This window comes from Carassius gibelio, chromosome B16, assembly GCF_023724105.1.
Source record: "Carassius gibelio isolate Cgi1373 ecotype wild population from Czech Republic chromosome B16, carGib1.2-hapl.c, whole genome shotgun sequence".
Lineage (NCBI taxonomy): Eukaryota > Metazoa > Chordata > Actinopteri > Cypriniformes > Cyprinidae > Carassius > Carassius gibelio.
The window spans coordinates 25,952,454-25,968,084 of record NC_068411.1 but is presented as its reverse complement, the minus strand read 5'-3'; the positions used below and the strand labels follow the sequence as shown (position 1 = coordinate 25,968,084).

The window sequence follows — 15,631 nt, the reverse complement described above, 5'->3', positions numbered from 1 at the left end:
TGTTAATTTCAACATTTACTAATGCATTATTTAAATCAAAAGTTGTGCTTGTTAACATTAGTTAATGCACTGTGAATTACCATGAACTAACAATGAATAACTGTATTTTCATTAACATTAACGAAGATGAATAAAGTAATAAATGTATTATTCATTGTTTGTTCATGTTAATTAATACATTAACTAACTTTAACTAATGGAACCTTATTCTAAAGTGTTACCTTTTTTGGTTATAGACTTCATTCAGGGTAGATTCCATTTTTAAATTTATGAATCAAAACGATTATTATTATTATTATTATTTTTTACTGATTGTCAAATGTCACATTTTGATCACGTTTCGCAGAGTTCCTTGTCACTAAATGTTGTTTTGGATATGTTTCAATGTTATTTCCAGAGTTTCTTGTCACCAATAAGCTAAATTATCGACACATTCAGAGGTTCCAAATAAGAGTTTTCGCATTAATGCCATAGAAAACCCACTTGGGTCAATCAAAAAAATCGTTTAGTCAACCGTTATTAAAAAAAAAGACCCATTTTTAGCGTGAAGATCATTTAAATTAGGCTATCTAAAGAACCGAAGTAGGCCCAATTGAACGGACTGTAACTTCATTTAATTTACGAAAACTCGAAAGATTCCTAGACCAATCGTTATGTTTAAGCCTTTTTAATCTTCTATCTTATCAAAACATTTAGGTCAAACGGTCTCGTGTTCGAGAAAAAAAAAAATTTGAAGGGACGTCTGTCAAACCCGTCTAGTGATGTTTTTCTACTCCCCATGGACACCTTTTCTATGAATGGAAGGGTAACAAATCTGTGGTCGTGACTCCTGTCTGACGTCACGAGGAGTTAAAGGAGGGAACCGCAGTCACGACGCATTCCTTCACGAGACGCGCGGACACACCCCATCGCGCACGGCCTCTTTATAACGGTCCTGAGTCCAGCAGAAACAGTCAACAGAGCTGGAAGGCAGAGATTGAAGCTGTAGCATAAGGACTTTGAGAACTTTAAGGTGAGGTTTTCCAATCAGTAAGATTTTAATCCGTCATTTTCGAGCTGAGATTTCTAATCAGTGTTTGAATCACTGGCTGCCATTGAAAATAATAGACTGTTTTACACACATGGAAATGTTTAATAAATTATACTACAGGGTGTGAGAATTAGACCGTTTTTAATGGAATAATTAGGCCGACACAAGGACAAAAACTAACTCAGTGAAACAATATTTTGTATTAGGGTAATTATCTAAATTATGCTGTTTTTCCTTCAGATATGGAAATGTATCAAGCTGGATTTTACACAGAAGACTTCAGAACTCAGGAGGTTCCTGGCGGATTTGACTTCAGCTCATATGGTAATATCTTATTTCAACATGCTTTTCTCCAAACAGAAATCTTCAGTTATCTCTCACTCTCAGTATGTAAATGATAACATCAAAGTCCACATTTGCAGTGATCACATTTAGTTTGCCCTCAAGGGTAAAACCTGTCAGATTTTGTGGGATTCAGTATTTCTCCGGCTTTGTTTCCTGAATGTCCGTGCAAAACATTTCCGTTGTCCTTGAGCTGCAAAGCCAGCATTGCAACACCCCTGTCAAAACCATAAAAATCAGACCTTGACATCTTGTTTGTGTGCACTAATTCAAAGCTCATCAGGAAGAGGGGATGTCAGGATATGCATGCTCTGAGATTTAGGAATGTCCCAACCAGGGATGTTGAAAAAAAGGGGTGGTCTGGTTAAAGACACCCGTTTTTTTTTTTATTCTGCTCCCTCCCTCTCTTCCTAATCCTTTCCTCCAGACTTCCTCCTCAAACAGATTTAGCACTCCCTCTCCTACCCACTTCTTCACCACTCTGTCACAGCCCCTTTTCCTGCACAGTTCAGACTAGGTGTAGAAAACTTTATGCCAGGTCCCATCCATTGTTCATTCTAGAATACAGTCTCTCTTGGCTCTCATTCATTTGACATCTTTGATAATGTACCTCCAGACTGCAGTGGTGAAGACCTGTCCTTTTTATTAGACAGCAAAGGACCTGGCCAACAGCAGTATCCAGAAACATTTTCAGAGTCCCAGAAGGAGCATTTGCACAGTTCTAAAGGTAACCATCTCATGATGTACATATTCCTATTTATTATATTAAATCACAATGCAGACAAGTACTTTTAATGATTACAAAAAAATGATGTGGTTTTAATAGGTCATACTCTTGCAGTCAACTCCACTGACTCTGGACTCTTTAATCTGGATTCCTTTCCTGAGTTTAGCTGTTGGGCATCCTATACTAACAGTAAGTGTCAATAACAACACTCAATTTTTTTTCCCTTCTTCTTAAAATGTTAGAAATCCTTTTTTATTTGACATTTCCTCATACAATGCAATTTCTCCAAAGTTCCAGAAGGAATGGTAGCAGACCGGCAGCAGGTTGCCTTTCAGGAAACAAATCAAACCTACCAGAACCTTGTTCCTCTATGCACTCCAGCACAAAGCAGTCCATTCAGCCCAGGGATGGACACCAGCAGCCATTACCAACCTGGGAAAGGTCCAAATCACAGAGGAGCATCCGGTACCGTCAGTCTGGACCATCTGGGTAGGCATTTTATTAGAGACACATAGGCTTGTGAAAAATATGCATGCATATAGTTTTTTTTAAATTATTTTATTTATTCTTCTTAAATTGTAGCATATGTATTTTTTTTAAATTCTTTAATATTTTTAATATTGTCAATATTAACTCATGTCTTTTTTGTGTAGGTGATACTGAGAGAACATATGTCTTGTATGAGGCAGAGCAGCAGAACAGACCTTCATATTGGTCTGATTATCCCTCACCCAGTTACTGCACTTCCATGCTTGGACAGCCAGCATCATCTTCATCACCTCCACTTACGAAATCCTCTGAGCAGTTCTGTCCCCGTGTGGCCAAAAGGCGTAATGCACCATCTCAAAGATCAGACAGAGAGGGGGAAATGACACCCATGTCTGCCTATCCAGGTGAGGCATTGTTACAGGGGCTCTTAAAGTATGATTACTTATCAGAACAGAGAGTGAGAATAATTTGTTCTTTTCGAGATGTATAATTCAAATTTGTTTTTGCATATAGGATCCGGACCCATCCAGCTTTGGCAGTTTCTTCTAGAACTTCTGCTAGATTCTGCTTGCCACACGTTTATTAGCTGGACTGGAGATGGCTGGGAGTTTAAAATGTCAGATCCTGCAGAGGTAAGATTCATAGTTCAACTAAAACACAAAAAAGCAAAAAAAAAATTGTTATCTTCACATCTGGCATTTTCACATTCTCTCTGTTCTGAAGTAGTCTTGTTGGTTGAAGTTACTTACCGTTTCCCTTGTATCCTCCAGGTGGCAAAGCGGTGGGGCCAGTGTAAGAACAAGCCAAAGATGAATTATGAGAAGTTGAGTCGTGGCCTACGCTACTACTACCACAAAAACATAATTCACAAAACGGCGGGAAAGCGTTACGTCTACCGCTTCGTTTGTGACGTCCAAGGAATGCTTGGAAAAACAGCGCACGAGGTTTTTACAAGTCTAAACATCTCACCATCAAATGGCGCATCTCCACAATCTGTAGTAAACACAGCCAGATCAGAGGAAACCACAGACTCCTGGGCACATTAGAGAAGAATGTTTTCAAATGCCCCTAATTATCTGAATGAACTGTAAAACATCAGAAGTCATGCCCTGGAAATATTAAGGACAGAGAAAAGACTGAAGTTCTATTCAAAGATATGTACTTTAAACTGATTTTGACTTCTGAATAAGTTGAATTTCAACAATGGAGCTGAAATCGGCCATCAAATGCAGTTAAGGTGCCTTTAGAAAACATTGTTAGCTACCTCTTTTGATACTGATACTTTTTTTTTTTTATGTAAACTTATGTTTTGACATTTTTTGTGCATATGTTTTGTGCATTCTTGTAAATAAATTGTTACGGATACACCTTTTTACAAAATGTTGTCAAATTTATTTATACAGTTATTTCAGATGGGTTAAATGTTTAAATGTTTGCTACCCTGAGATCCACTGTTGGGCAGTAACATTACTTAGTAACACGTTACAGTAATTTTATAACTTTTTTTAGTAACGGAATAATTTAATAATTTTAAAAATAGTAATTACAGTATTATTACAAGCCGAGGCCTGTACGTTACTGCTGTGTTAAATTGCTGACAGAATGCAGTTTTTTTTATAATCTAGAGCAGTGGTTCCCAACCTTTTTCAACTCGTGACCCACACAACCAAACATGTATGTTTGCGCGGCCCACTGCAAAAAAAATTAACTGACCCCGCTATTGTTGGGTTAATAACTTAGTACTCGGAAGCTAGATTGTTAACTGTATTTACTGAATGAACTGGCAAAGAACAGGAAATAATCGGGCTGGCATAACATCATTTCATATATATATATATATATATATATATATATATATATATATATATATATATGAACTTATGTTATGTTATGACTTAGAAATTTTTACATATATTAACAATATTATTATTTCTTTTAATAGTAATTGGCAGCCCACTTGCAATACCATCGCAGCCCAGAGGTTGAAAACCCCTGATCTAGAGGTTTTAAAAAGGATGTAGCACATGCACTGTAGAGTCAAGAGCCAGTGGATAATGCCGCGTTTCCACCGCAGGAACTTTACCCAGGAACTAGGGACTTTGGTCTGGTACTAGGTGTGTTTCCACCGCAGGAACCAGGAACTAAATAATGTTCCGGGTAAAGAAATGCCCCTCAGAAAGTCCCTGCTGGTGAGATTTTTCAAAGTTCCGGAACTTTCTGGGGCGGGACTTGGGCGTTAAACTTCCTGATTGGCTGAGTTCACGCAGCATTGGTTATATAAATGTAATGAATTATTATTATTATTATTATTATTATCTCTTACCAAAGTTGGTAGTTCCGGTTTTTAATTGGCACTGCCTGCCAAGTTTTCAGCACTTTATCAATAGTCCTCCTAGTCCATTTTTTAATGGTGGAATTCGGCCAAATCAACGATTAAAAAATCGCCTCTCCCTATTGGTTGCCTGTGGTCACGTGAGCCATCCACAAAGTCTGTTTACTGCTGATGTCAGCATTTGGAAATCACCTAAAGTTCACAGGGTTAGTTTAGTACACAGGTGCAATACACAGGGGTTATTTTAGTACATACTCTTCAATCCTCTTCAACTCTACCAGTACTGCCCACTGGGAGGGCCTTTATACATCCAACCCTCAATAAGACATCAAGTATTTGAGAATAAGCCTATTAAACAGTATATTGATTACTTTCATAGTCATGCATAATATTATAAGAAAGATAATACCATATTCAGTAAATAACAGAATAACATAATTGAATTGATTAATACCGTAGAATAATACAATACGAGCGGGTAGATACACATACATGGTGCGCAATGCAGAGGAATAATGACCATGGGACTTCACAAAATAGAAATAACTAAACGTAAAATATCTCAAATAAATTGTTATTCATCTATGCCCAAAAGCAATATGAACTAATATAAACGATTAACAGGCACAATCCTATGCAGAGTTTCTATAACACGTGTTTGCAGCGTTGAGCAATGCAGTGCTGAAATTTTGCATGCTCACAAATCATCTCATCACAACACACGAATTGTAGACATTATGAAAGATTTATTATACATATGTTTATTGTGTTATAACCGGGGCCGGCACCAAGAGGGGTCACTCGCGGTCTGTCCCGGTGAATTTATTTTTATTTTTTTGCTGTTTACATTAATGTGTTTTAAGGCCTTCTCATCCTGCACCGCCTACTCCATCTGGTTGGCCCAAACTCGGAGATTAGGGCTAATGAGGCAGATTTTTCAAATCTAAACGCATCACCTTCATCTTTTTAAAAATGTTAGTTATGCGTTTATTTAATTGACGTAAGCTTAAATGTGAAATGTGGCTATTAAAACGTTAACAACATATAATTGTCAATCTGTTTCGTTTGTGTTGCGACATGATTGTGGTAATACTGATTAGTTTGTGATTTTCTTCTTCACTTGGAAAATAAACTGACAGTTTGTACCAGTTGTAGCCTATGTGTGCGCGCTTGCATTGTATTTGTTGTGGTTGGTTTTATGCCTTGTTTTTGCAAGTTATTGTTGCTGATTGCGTACTCCTGTTAGGTATGGTCTGGCGCCGGTGTTGTGCCCAATTTCGACCCCCTGCCAAATTATTACCCCCCTTGTTCAAATCGCTACCTGATTGCCTAATCCTAACCCCACCCCTAATCCTAACCCCTCCCCCACACCCACTCCTAAACCGACCAATACTAGGGGGGGGGGGAGTAATAATTTGGCAGGGTATCAAAATTGGCCAAACACCGGCTTTGGTTATAACCGAGATTTGTGAGTTTGCGATGAACTGTCTATGTCTTTTAGAGATTATCAATGCAACCATAGGCCGAGGGTGAACTAACTCCAGGGTAAGGCTAAAAGCAGCCAAATGTATTAAACATCATAAACCCATCTGTTTAGGCAAGAACAAGACATGGGTGTCATGTAGGCTATAAAAAAAAATAAAAAATAAAAAAACAGCTTAATTGGACTGAATTTGTATTTAACGTGATTACAGTTGAATAAAGGTTTTGAACTAGACTTTATAGTGCATGTTTCAAACTAAAATTTGTATAATTAATGAATGAAAACATTTTGTAACATGATATTGATGTACCATTTATATGGCAATGCAATGTCTGATTTTAACCTGATAACTGTCACTCACGTTTTTGAAGATAGACTTGAATGTGCATGATACAAACCTAAATTTTTATATTTCATGACTGAAAACATTTTGTAACATGATTTTGATGTGCCATTTACATGGTAATGCAATGTCTGATTTTAAAATGGGTTTTGAAGGATGAATTTTGAGATTTTATGTTTTCAAGTGATATATAACTTCTGATGATTTCTAAAATGTGATAGAGAAAAAGGCAACGAGGAAGTCTTTTTTTTTAAAACAAAGGTCAAAACTCCTTTTGTAATGTAGATTTCTGAGGGTGCACTCTTGTCATAAATTGATCTATTACTTTTCCTACATAGTTTTTAACAAAAAATATTGGTTTAATATATATTTGGGAGTCTTAGACCTTTCCAACGATAGATAGTTGGAAAATATAGGGAAGTCGTGGCCCAGTGGTTAGAGAGTTTGACTCCTAACCCTTGGGTTGTGTACTATATATATGGTATATCCCTTGAAAAGTTGTGTGCACACATTAACTGAGCACTAACAGCACTAATATGCAGTGACAGAACTCACTTTAATGTCTTATACAGCAAAACACAAGTGGCTTCTCATGGCAGCTTCATGCATGTCCTTACATTGTAAGCTGTTTTATCATGAGCAGTACCTGATGCATGAACTGGAATGTGTTTTTCATAGATTTAGGGTAGTTGAGATGCTGTGTGTATGCAAGTCCATACAGAATGCACATAACTTTTGGCAAGTCATCAGTATTGTCCATCACAACTTCTCCTTCAGTGATGGTCTTCAATGAGGCTGGATTGAGATGGAGAGAAGATGAGAGCCTTCATGCTCAATGAGGAGAATTCCAATGTCATCAGTAATCGTCATCAGAGTCCGAACAACATTAGAGCACAATCATGAAATTTCTCATTACATAACCATCAATAATAATGTTAAGCAATTTGTTACGAACTATCAATTAATGGTGAAAAGATTGTTTTTATGTTCTTTTAGATATTCTGAGAGAAAACAGAGGTTACTTTCAAAGAATACATTGTAGAAATCTGTAGGTTTGTGGCGAAGGACGATAGAAAGTCGTCTGAGCACCAGAGACATCAGTTGGCTCTTTAGTCTGAGTAAAATGAATCACTGATGAAAAAAATGAAAGAAATGATCACAAGAAAGCAGAACCAATCAAGCACAATTTTGATTGCATTACACAAAAAAAATTGTAAATGTTTTATGATTCATTTTCAGTACTCAAGCTGGTGAAAAGTATGCAATGCAAGTGGATATGGACCTACCTTGATTTGTTGTGAAAGCTGTCAACAGCTGCCCATCTCTCTCTCTCCTAGACTGAAATATCTCTGACTATATCGGTCAATGATTTGATGCTTGAGGTTCTTGCACACAATCCTGTAACATTAATTAGAACTCCATGAACACCTAAAACAAATAAAAAGTGTTAACGTTACATTTAAAGACTAACTGAAACTTTCAGCATAAACGTTTAGCCTGTACTCAAAACCCTTAAGCTCAATAACTCAGTTGCAGTTACTATAAATACTAGACACGATAATATATAAAAAAGACAAGCTAACTTAGCTTTAAATACAAATTTAATAATAGTTTTTAAAAGTTATTAAGATTGATGTGGTTTGGAATTGGTAAAATGTGCTTGAAAAAAAAAATGATCCGAGTATCAAATTGCCTAATAATTATGCAAGCAGTGTATCTCAATAAAGGTTGTGGTAACACTTTATAATAAGGTATTATTTATTAACCTTAGTAAATGCATTAATTAACATGAACTAACTTTTCACAGAAAAACATTCTTGATTGTTTGGATTAACCCTTTCATTGTTGAATCCCTTAAAACCAGACTGCCAAAGGGTTACTGTAAAAGCATTTGCTCACTGGGCACAGTTTTCTTGATGCCACCAGGATTGCCTGGGTCCACCATTTTTTTTTTTTTTTTAGTTTTGTTTATCCAGGGCTTTTTGGGGGCTCAAAAAGTGCTCAAAAACTCTTGAAAATTGGCACACACGTTGGATTCTGCTGCCATTAGGATGCCACAGAGGCTGGGATCTGGACATGGCACAGGGGCTCTATCAGAAAACTTAATTTACAGTCATGGCCAAAAATATCGATACCCTTAGTAAATATGATAAAAGAAAGCTGTGAAAATGTATCTGCATTGTTAATCCTTCTGATCTTTTATTTAAAAAGTGCACAAAAATCTAACCTTTCAGTGGATAATAAAAATTGTAAATTTTGCCGTAAATATCATTATGAAATAAATGTTTTTTTCTAATATACATTGGCCATAATTAACAGCACCGTTTTATTCAATGCTTTTTGAAACCTCCATTTGCCAGTTTAACAGCTCTGAGTTTTTTCCTATAATGTCTGATGAGGTTAAGAACACCTGATAAGAGATCAGATACCATTCTTTCATCCAGAATCTCTCCAGATGTTTCAGATTCTCAGCTTCTCTTCTTCAGTTCACCCAACTCACTTTCTGTATGGTTCAGGTCCGAGGACTGGAATAGCCATAGCAGAAGCATGTTTTTGTGCCCAGTGACCCATTTGGGTTGTTTTTGAGGTTTGTGTTTGGATTATTGTACAGTTGGAAGATCCAAACATGGCCCATTCTAAGATGCCCAACAGAGTCATTCCCTTTTTATTTTTAATTTTAATCTGTTGGCATTTAATAGAATCAAAGATGCCATGTATCTAAACAAGATGTCCAGGACCTCCAGCAGAAATATAGGCCCACAACATTAAAAATACAGCAGTATATTTCATTGAACACATGGGGTACTTTTTATCCCTTTGTGCACCAAACCCATCTTGAGTGTTTGCTGCTAAAAAGCTCATTTTTTGTTTCATCTGACCATAGAAATTGTTTCTGATAACTGAAAATGCTGGGGATTGTTTTTGGATGAGCTAACCATCCCAAACAACATGTGTTGATGTAGGTGCTGTTTGAAATTTTTATTTTTATAAGTTTTCTGACCCCCAGACTCAACTATTTTCTGCAATTCTCCAGCTGTGATCCTTTGGCCACTCAAACTCTCCTCCTCACGGTGAATTAAGACGATAAAGACAAATCCTTTTCCAGGCAGCTTCGTAACATTTTATGTTGATTGGAACCCCTTAATTATTGCCCTGATGGTAGAAATGGGAATATACATGACTGTATATTTTACACTTGCACATATTCATATGAAACTCGGTACACGTATAGGTCTCAATCCCAGAGCTAAATAACTGTTGCCCTGCATGTCATAACCTTCCCCAGCCTTACACCTACTCCAGTTATGAATGCAGCACTCTTTGCTGGCATTCTGCTATGCCATGCAGTGCACGCTGTATGTTTACAAGGATTCTTTAAGTAGGCTAAATATCAGTTATGATCCCGTTTTTCCCCATCATGCAGTGGGGCATGAATAATTAAAAAGGTTCAAATTTTCACTGTTTTCGTTGTATTTACTCAAACACTATCCGTTATTTGTTACCGTCATTATATATGGTGTACCAAATATTGAGGACTCTGTGTTCATTTTGGGTAATAATTAAATTGAATGGATAGGTTTCTCAATTTCAAAAACGCCAAAAACGGATGTTTACTCTTGGAGACCGGTCTTTTTTTATTAAGCTTCTTTGGAAGAATGAACACAGAACGCACCCTTATGAATATTGAGATGTGTTGCATTCTTGCCTAACCGACCGTATAATAACAGCAGAAACACCGGCCAAAAACGTGTTTATAGTTTAGATTCTTCCGTATACCTGCCGCATTGTCTTCTGGGATTTCTAACGTCTCGAATCTCTCAAGTCTGCACTTGATCAATCTCCGCTATCAAGAACACATCCGGGAACTTTCATTTCGTCTTCTGTGCTTGTATTCTTGAGAACTGAACTTCAACGGTTATGACGTAAAGCGAGAACACAAAGACACAAGATCGCTAAAGAACGCATATTAAGAGAAACACCCAATAATTCTCTTCAAAAGATAACAAGCTGTCTACTTGCTTACTTACAAGTATGCAAATGAACCAAATAATTTAATAGCGTGGTTGGTTTCCAGTGCTATGTTGTTTGGGTAAATTATATAGGGTGAATTGCCCTAACGTGGGACATTTTTTGCATTTAAGATTTCTGTGATATATTGCGATGTGTAACCAAAACATTAAATCCACAACTAATTCCATTTTGTAACCCAGAGTTTCACTGGCATTCATGTATTTATGGGGGAGCTATAAACACGAAACCTTAAGTGTCCCACATTAGGCAGTGTCCCACTTTAGGACAATTCACCCCAAACTGTAGGTTATGTACTTGAGGATTGCGCATTAAACAAAGTAGCTAGATTGATATACTCATCGAACTCTTAACTGGTCATGTTAAATTTACTCAATTCACTTGCTAAATTTAGGCTTACTTAGTTACAGTTTTTTACAATTGCTAAACGACAGTGAGCACAACTGGAGTCACATGTGCAAAACTCTAACAGCAGCAGTCCATGTGGACCAAACTCTAGTTCGTTTTTCATTGCTTGAACACAGTTTTCAAAACTCTACACACTTATCCCATGACTTTAACCACAACCTGCACAACACTGTGGATTTACAGCACTTTGTTCAAATGCTAACACACTGCTGTCAAAACTGTGAACCACCACAAATTCAAAACAGAAGAGATTTCAAACACTGCTGATTGCAATTTCAGAATTAGCCCCTCAATTATTTGTTCGAATTACAGTAGGCCTATGTACTTTTAGTTTCTACCTTTTTTCCCTCATTACTGTAATTCTGTAAATTACTGCAGACTATTGAAGCAAACTGCTAATTTTCATTTGCCTTAAAGAATTATGTTCTAAAAATGTAAATAATGTGAAAGAATGTCAGTCTTTTCTTTAAAGAAAATACGACTGTATGAAGTCACTGAAATAGTTTAAACTGGAAAGATGAAAAGTTAGTATTTCTGTATTGGTGTTTGTGCTAGTGCTTTTCCTCTCAGTGTATTTTGAGTGACAGTGTGTGTTATCTCAGTGAGGGTTGTGTGTAGTGTTTGGCTGCTCTGAACCTGTTTAGAGCCATGTGTTAAGAGTTGTGTTGCTTGGAATGAGTTTTGCAGGTGATGTGAACTGTTTAGCTCAGGTGTCTGTTGGTATAGTGCAGACTGTAGTTAGAGTTTTGCACATGTAGCTCCAGTTGTGCCCACTGTCGTTTAGCAATCGAAAAAAACTGTAGCCTAAGTAGAATGCTTAAATTTTACTTAAAATGTGTGTGCAAAAAAAAAAAAAAAAATATATATATAAGTATATCTACTCATTCATTGTCTTTTTCGGTAGGCTAGCCGTGATCAGCTCCGGTGTCTGTGTCGGATACGGATTATGATTTCAAGATACAGCATGGCTTAATTGGTTATAACGGGAGTGTTTTTAAAGAGCATATAATAATCACTCTAGACTGGAGTCAGTTATGATATTCTTTGGTAATGTAAATATTCTATGCTCATAAGTAGGCTAACTCTCTCTTCCTCTCCTGAAAGATTTGCGCTCGTGTCTGTCTCCTCAACAACACCATCACAAGCTCCTACTGGCAGCACCTAAAACCATCTCGAGCTGTCTTAAAATAACTGGGAGAGTAAGAGTGATTCTTAGCTTTAAGAAATTTGATTCTTGCTTGTATAAGTTTGAAAATAGCAGTAAATTTAATAAATTGTCAGCACTTAAGACTAAAATGGCACTTTGAGAAGCTTGATAAATATGGGCTCAGGAAGAAGGAAGCAAACATGCGCGCGACACATCTGAGATCACGGGGCGTATGCATCTATAAGCCTATGTGAAATCCTGAAAACAGCCACTGGATCCGAACGAAACGTCTGAGCAATCATGGCGAAGAGCCCTAAGGATCATCTGGAGGATGCTTTTAATGATCTAGGGATGGATGAGTTAAAGAAGTTTAAAAACAAACTGTGCGATCGAAAGAAAGGAGAGGGCATCCGAAAAGCTCAAGTCGAAAAAGTTTGCGACGCTATAGACCTCGCCGATTTAATGGTGCGCATTTTTACATCGACTCGTGCAGTTCCTGTAGCAATTGAGATTTTAGAGGCTGTTGGCTGTAATGAACAAGCAGCGGAGCTCAAAGAGAACGCAGTGCAAAGTGAGTAAACTACAGGAAAAGATGAAAAATACGAAACTGAATGTAGAAGGAAGACTGTCTGTTGCTGATCGTTTCATAATTTAGCTATGTTATAGCATTTAATTAAAACACAACTCCTCTTTAACAGCACGTCAGTCATTGTTCTGCATGTGTAACCTACTGCAGAGATGCCCAAACCACTTGATTAAAGTCATTTGATTGCAATCTGGCATATATAATATGGATATAGTAATGCAACATTTTTATTTTATTTAGGCTATTAGTAAAACGTACTATTAGTAATCCCGTGTCAAAACGGGATTACTGGTTTGCTCATGACCTGTTTTCTGTTTTCTAGGTCCACCTGTGGCTCAGTCACGTCCGGATGTTGTAGACCATGCAGCAGGGCAGCTACCAAAGGTTGAGCTCGCTCTGGCAGATGATTGGCATAAACAACTGCATCTTGTTTCATGCAGCCAAGAATTTAAAAACAAAATTATAAAAGAAAAAGGACAGGAGGCAAGTATTCGTCAAATTTCAAGCATTCACCATTTTTGTTCATATCAAAATATATAATAGTCTTTCTAATGTATTAATGACAGTTGCTCTGCTATTGAACTGGTTTCTGCATTAACGTCTCTTGGTTGTTTTTCTTAGATTTACCAAGTAAAAGAAAAGAAGGTAAGAAAGCGCCTCGCCCTGCTAATCAACAACATAGACTTTGACGAGAAGGCTATGACAAGAAGAGGGGCAGACACGGATGAAAATAACATGGAATGGCTGTTAAAGGAGCTGGATTATCAAGTTGTCAAGCACAAAAACCTCTCTGCAAAGGTGGAGAAAAGTTTTCAGATGATGCACACAGCTTTTTATTGAAAACCTTGTCTTGATTGTTTTAATTGAGTTTATTTGATTGGCAGGACATGGAGAAAGCAGTCAAGGATTTTGCTCGACGTGAAGAGCATGCACATTCAGACAGCACCTTTGTGGTTATAATGTCCCACGGCAAAAGGGATGCAGTATTGGGTGTCCATTATTCATCATCCAATCCCTCTGATACCTTCCCTGTTGATAATATCTACCGCTGTCTGAACAGTGAGAATTGTCCAGGTCTGCGAGATAAACCAAAGGTTATTCTTATCCAAGCCTGCAGGGGAGGTACAAATAAAATAGTTAATTGTTTTTTTCTATTTGAGCTCTCAAAACATAAAAACTACACCTCAAATGTGATTCTAGATTGTAAAAAGTCCTGCTGAAGAAGTCTGACACATTCTTATCCAAATATGTACTCAGGGGAGACTGGACGCTTGTGGGCCAGTGACGGCGAGCCTGAGGAGCCAGTGAAAATAGAGGGCGATGACTTTGTGCACAAAGAGAAAGACTTCATTTCTTTGATGTCCTGCACCCCAGGTAAAATATTCTGTATTTGTCTGTGCATTTTCCAAAGTAGCAATTACAATTTCAGTTTCATTATTGTTTAAAAGATTAAAAGCACCTAATACCACTGTTGAAATTTCTGTGCAGACACCAAATCTTACAGGCATGTTGAGAATGGAACATTTTATGTCCAGAACCTAGTGGATGTGTTGATGAAACATGCCCATGAGGAGCACATTGAGGAATTGTTCAGAAAGGTAAATCGGACCCTGCTGCAAGAGCAATCTGTGTGACTTATGTTTCTTTCAAAATATCAGAAGTATTTCGCATAAACTTTAGGACTGGTTTCTTGTCACTTATGTTCTCTTTAGGTTCTTCAGCGCTTTGAAAGCACAGATATGATGGGGTCCTACAGGCAAATGGCATGTAAAGACAGAGCGTCGCTGCCAAAATTATTCTACCTGTTTCCCGGACTCTGATGTTCAAGCTGCACATGTTTTTGGCTCCTCATCTATGAATTTAATAAATCCTCATTTGCCTTTGAAGCTCTAATGTAGCCTGAACAGTTTGAAAAAAGTTATTTGAGGAGAAAAAAAAAGATATTGTAATTTTTAGTGATTGTTTTCAAATTAATTGATGGTTTGGATGTATTTCCTCTGCCAAAAAAAAACCCCTCTTCTGATACATAAAATTCCTGTCTTGTCCAAACATATTTCTTCTGCTGTGTGTTATATAAAATCAGATCATAAAATGCCACTGGCGTAAATTACAACACGCCCTTTAAAAATTTGAATATAACGTGTTGATTGACATAAGGGGTAGTGGCTAATGTTTTTTTTGTTTTTTTTAACAGCTATACAGCTGTAAAGAAGTATATGCATTGGATAATAATATTAATGAGAGTACAGGTGCACTTTCGAAAGAACACATTTTTATTAGATATTACGGTACCTTGAAAACCTACAACCAGTTTTCTTACAAGCCACCATCTTGCAAAAAATAAAAATTGTGCTCTGTGAAGTGTTTGACTGACTCAGGATTTAGGAAGTAACACTGCCTCATTTTTCCAACTAACAGTGTGTGAAACCAGCAACTATTTCAGGAGATCACGTGAGCACCATAGAACTGTACAAGAATAATCTAGAAGGATATCTATGTGCATTTTATTTTCATTGTTTCATTACATCATATCTCTGGGTTTGTTTGTTCATTTATTAGTTCTTTTTTTAGGATCATTAGAACTGTCGGAAAGATGCAGGTGTCTTCTGTGTTCTTACAAATTATCATGACTTTCTCTGAGGTAGCCTAGAATTACAAGATGAGTCAGGAGTGCTATTGATGACATAATTTAAATTAACATTGACTGCAAGCATA

The 15,631-nt window shown here is 37.1% G+C and overlaps 2 protein-coding genes across 5 annotated transcripts; both read left to right on the top strand.

The window, feature by feature from the left end:
- The first annotated feature begins 304 nt into the window (after positions 1 to 304).
- Positions 305 to 3,968, top strand: LOC127975492 (protein c-ets-2-A). 4 transcript variants are annotated; one of them, XM_052579633.1, is made up of 8 exons: positions 305 to 1,012; positions 1,271 to 1,354; positions 2,022 to 2,099; positions 2,214 to 2,288; positions 2,391 to 2,588; positions 2,753 to 2,992; positions 3,102 to 3,220; positions 3,359 to 3,968. In XM_052579633.1, exons 2-8 carry the CDS (start codon positions 1,273 to 1,275, stop codon positions 3,632 to 3,634), a joined length of 1,068 nt encoding a protein of 355 aa, XP_052435593.1. In that variant the 5' UTR covers positions 305 to 1,012; positions 1,271 to 1,272; the 3' UTR covers positions 3,635 to 3,968. The 4 variants fall into 4 exon arrangements, with proteins under 4 accessions (XP_052435593.1, XP_052435592.1, XP_052435591.1 ...); XM_052579632.1 differs by having other exon boundaries at positions 308 to 1,012; positions 2,199 to 2,288; XM_052579631.1 differs by having other exon boundaries at positions 308 to 1,012; positions 1,989 to 2,099.
- An 8,574-nt stretch (positions 3,969 to 12,542) lies between these two features.
- On the top strand, positions 12,543 to 14,969 carry LOC127975488 (caspase a). The gene is made up of 7 exons (XM_052579625.1): positions 12,543 to 12,901; positions 13,239 to 13,399; positions 13,538 to 13,714; positions 13,801 to 14,038; positions 14,174 to 14,290; positions 14,405 to 14,514; positions 14,629 to 14,969. The coding sequence occupies exons 1-7, from the start codon at positions 12,631 to 12,633 to the stop codon at positions 14,734 to 14,736; spliced, it is 1,182 nt and encodes a 393-aa protein (XP_052435585.1). The 5' UTR covers positions 12,543 to 12,630; the 3' UTR covers positions 14,737 to 14,969.
- Positions 14,970 to 15,631: the final 662 nt, after the last annotated feature.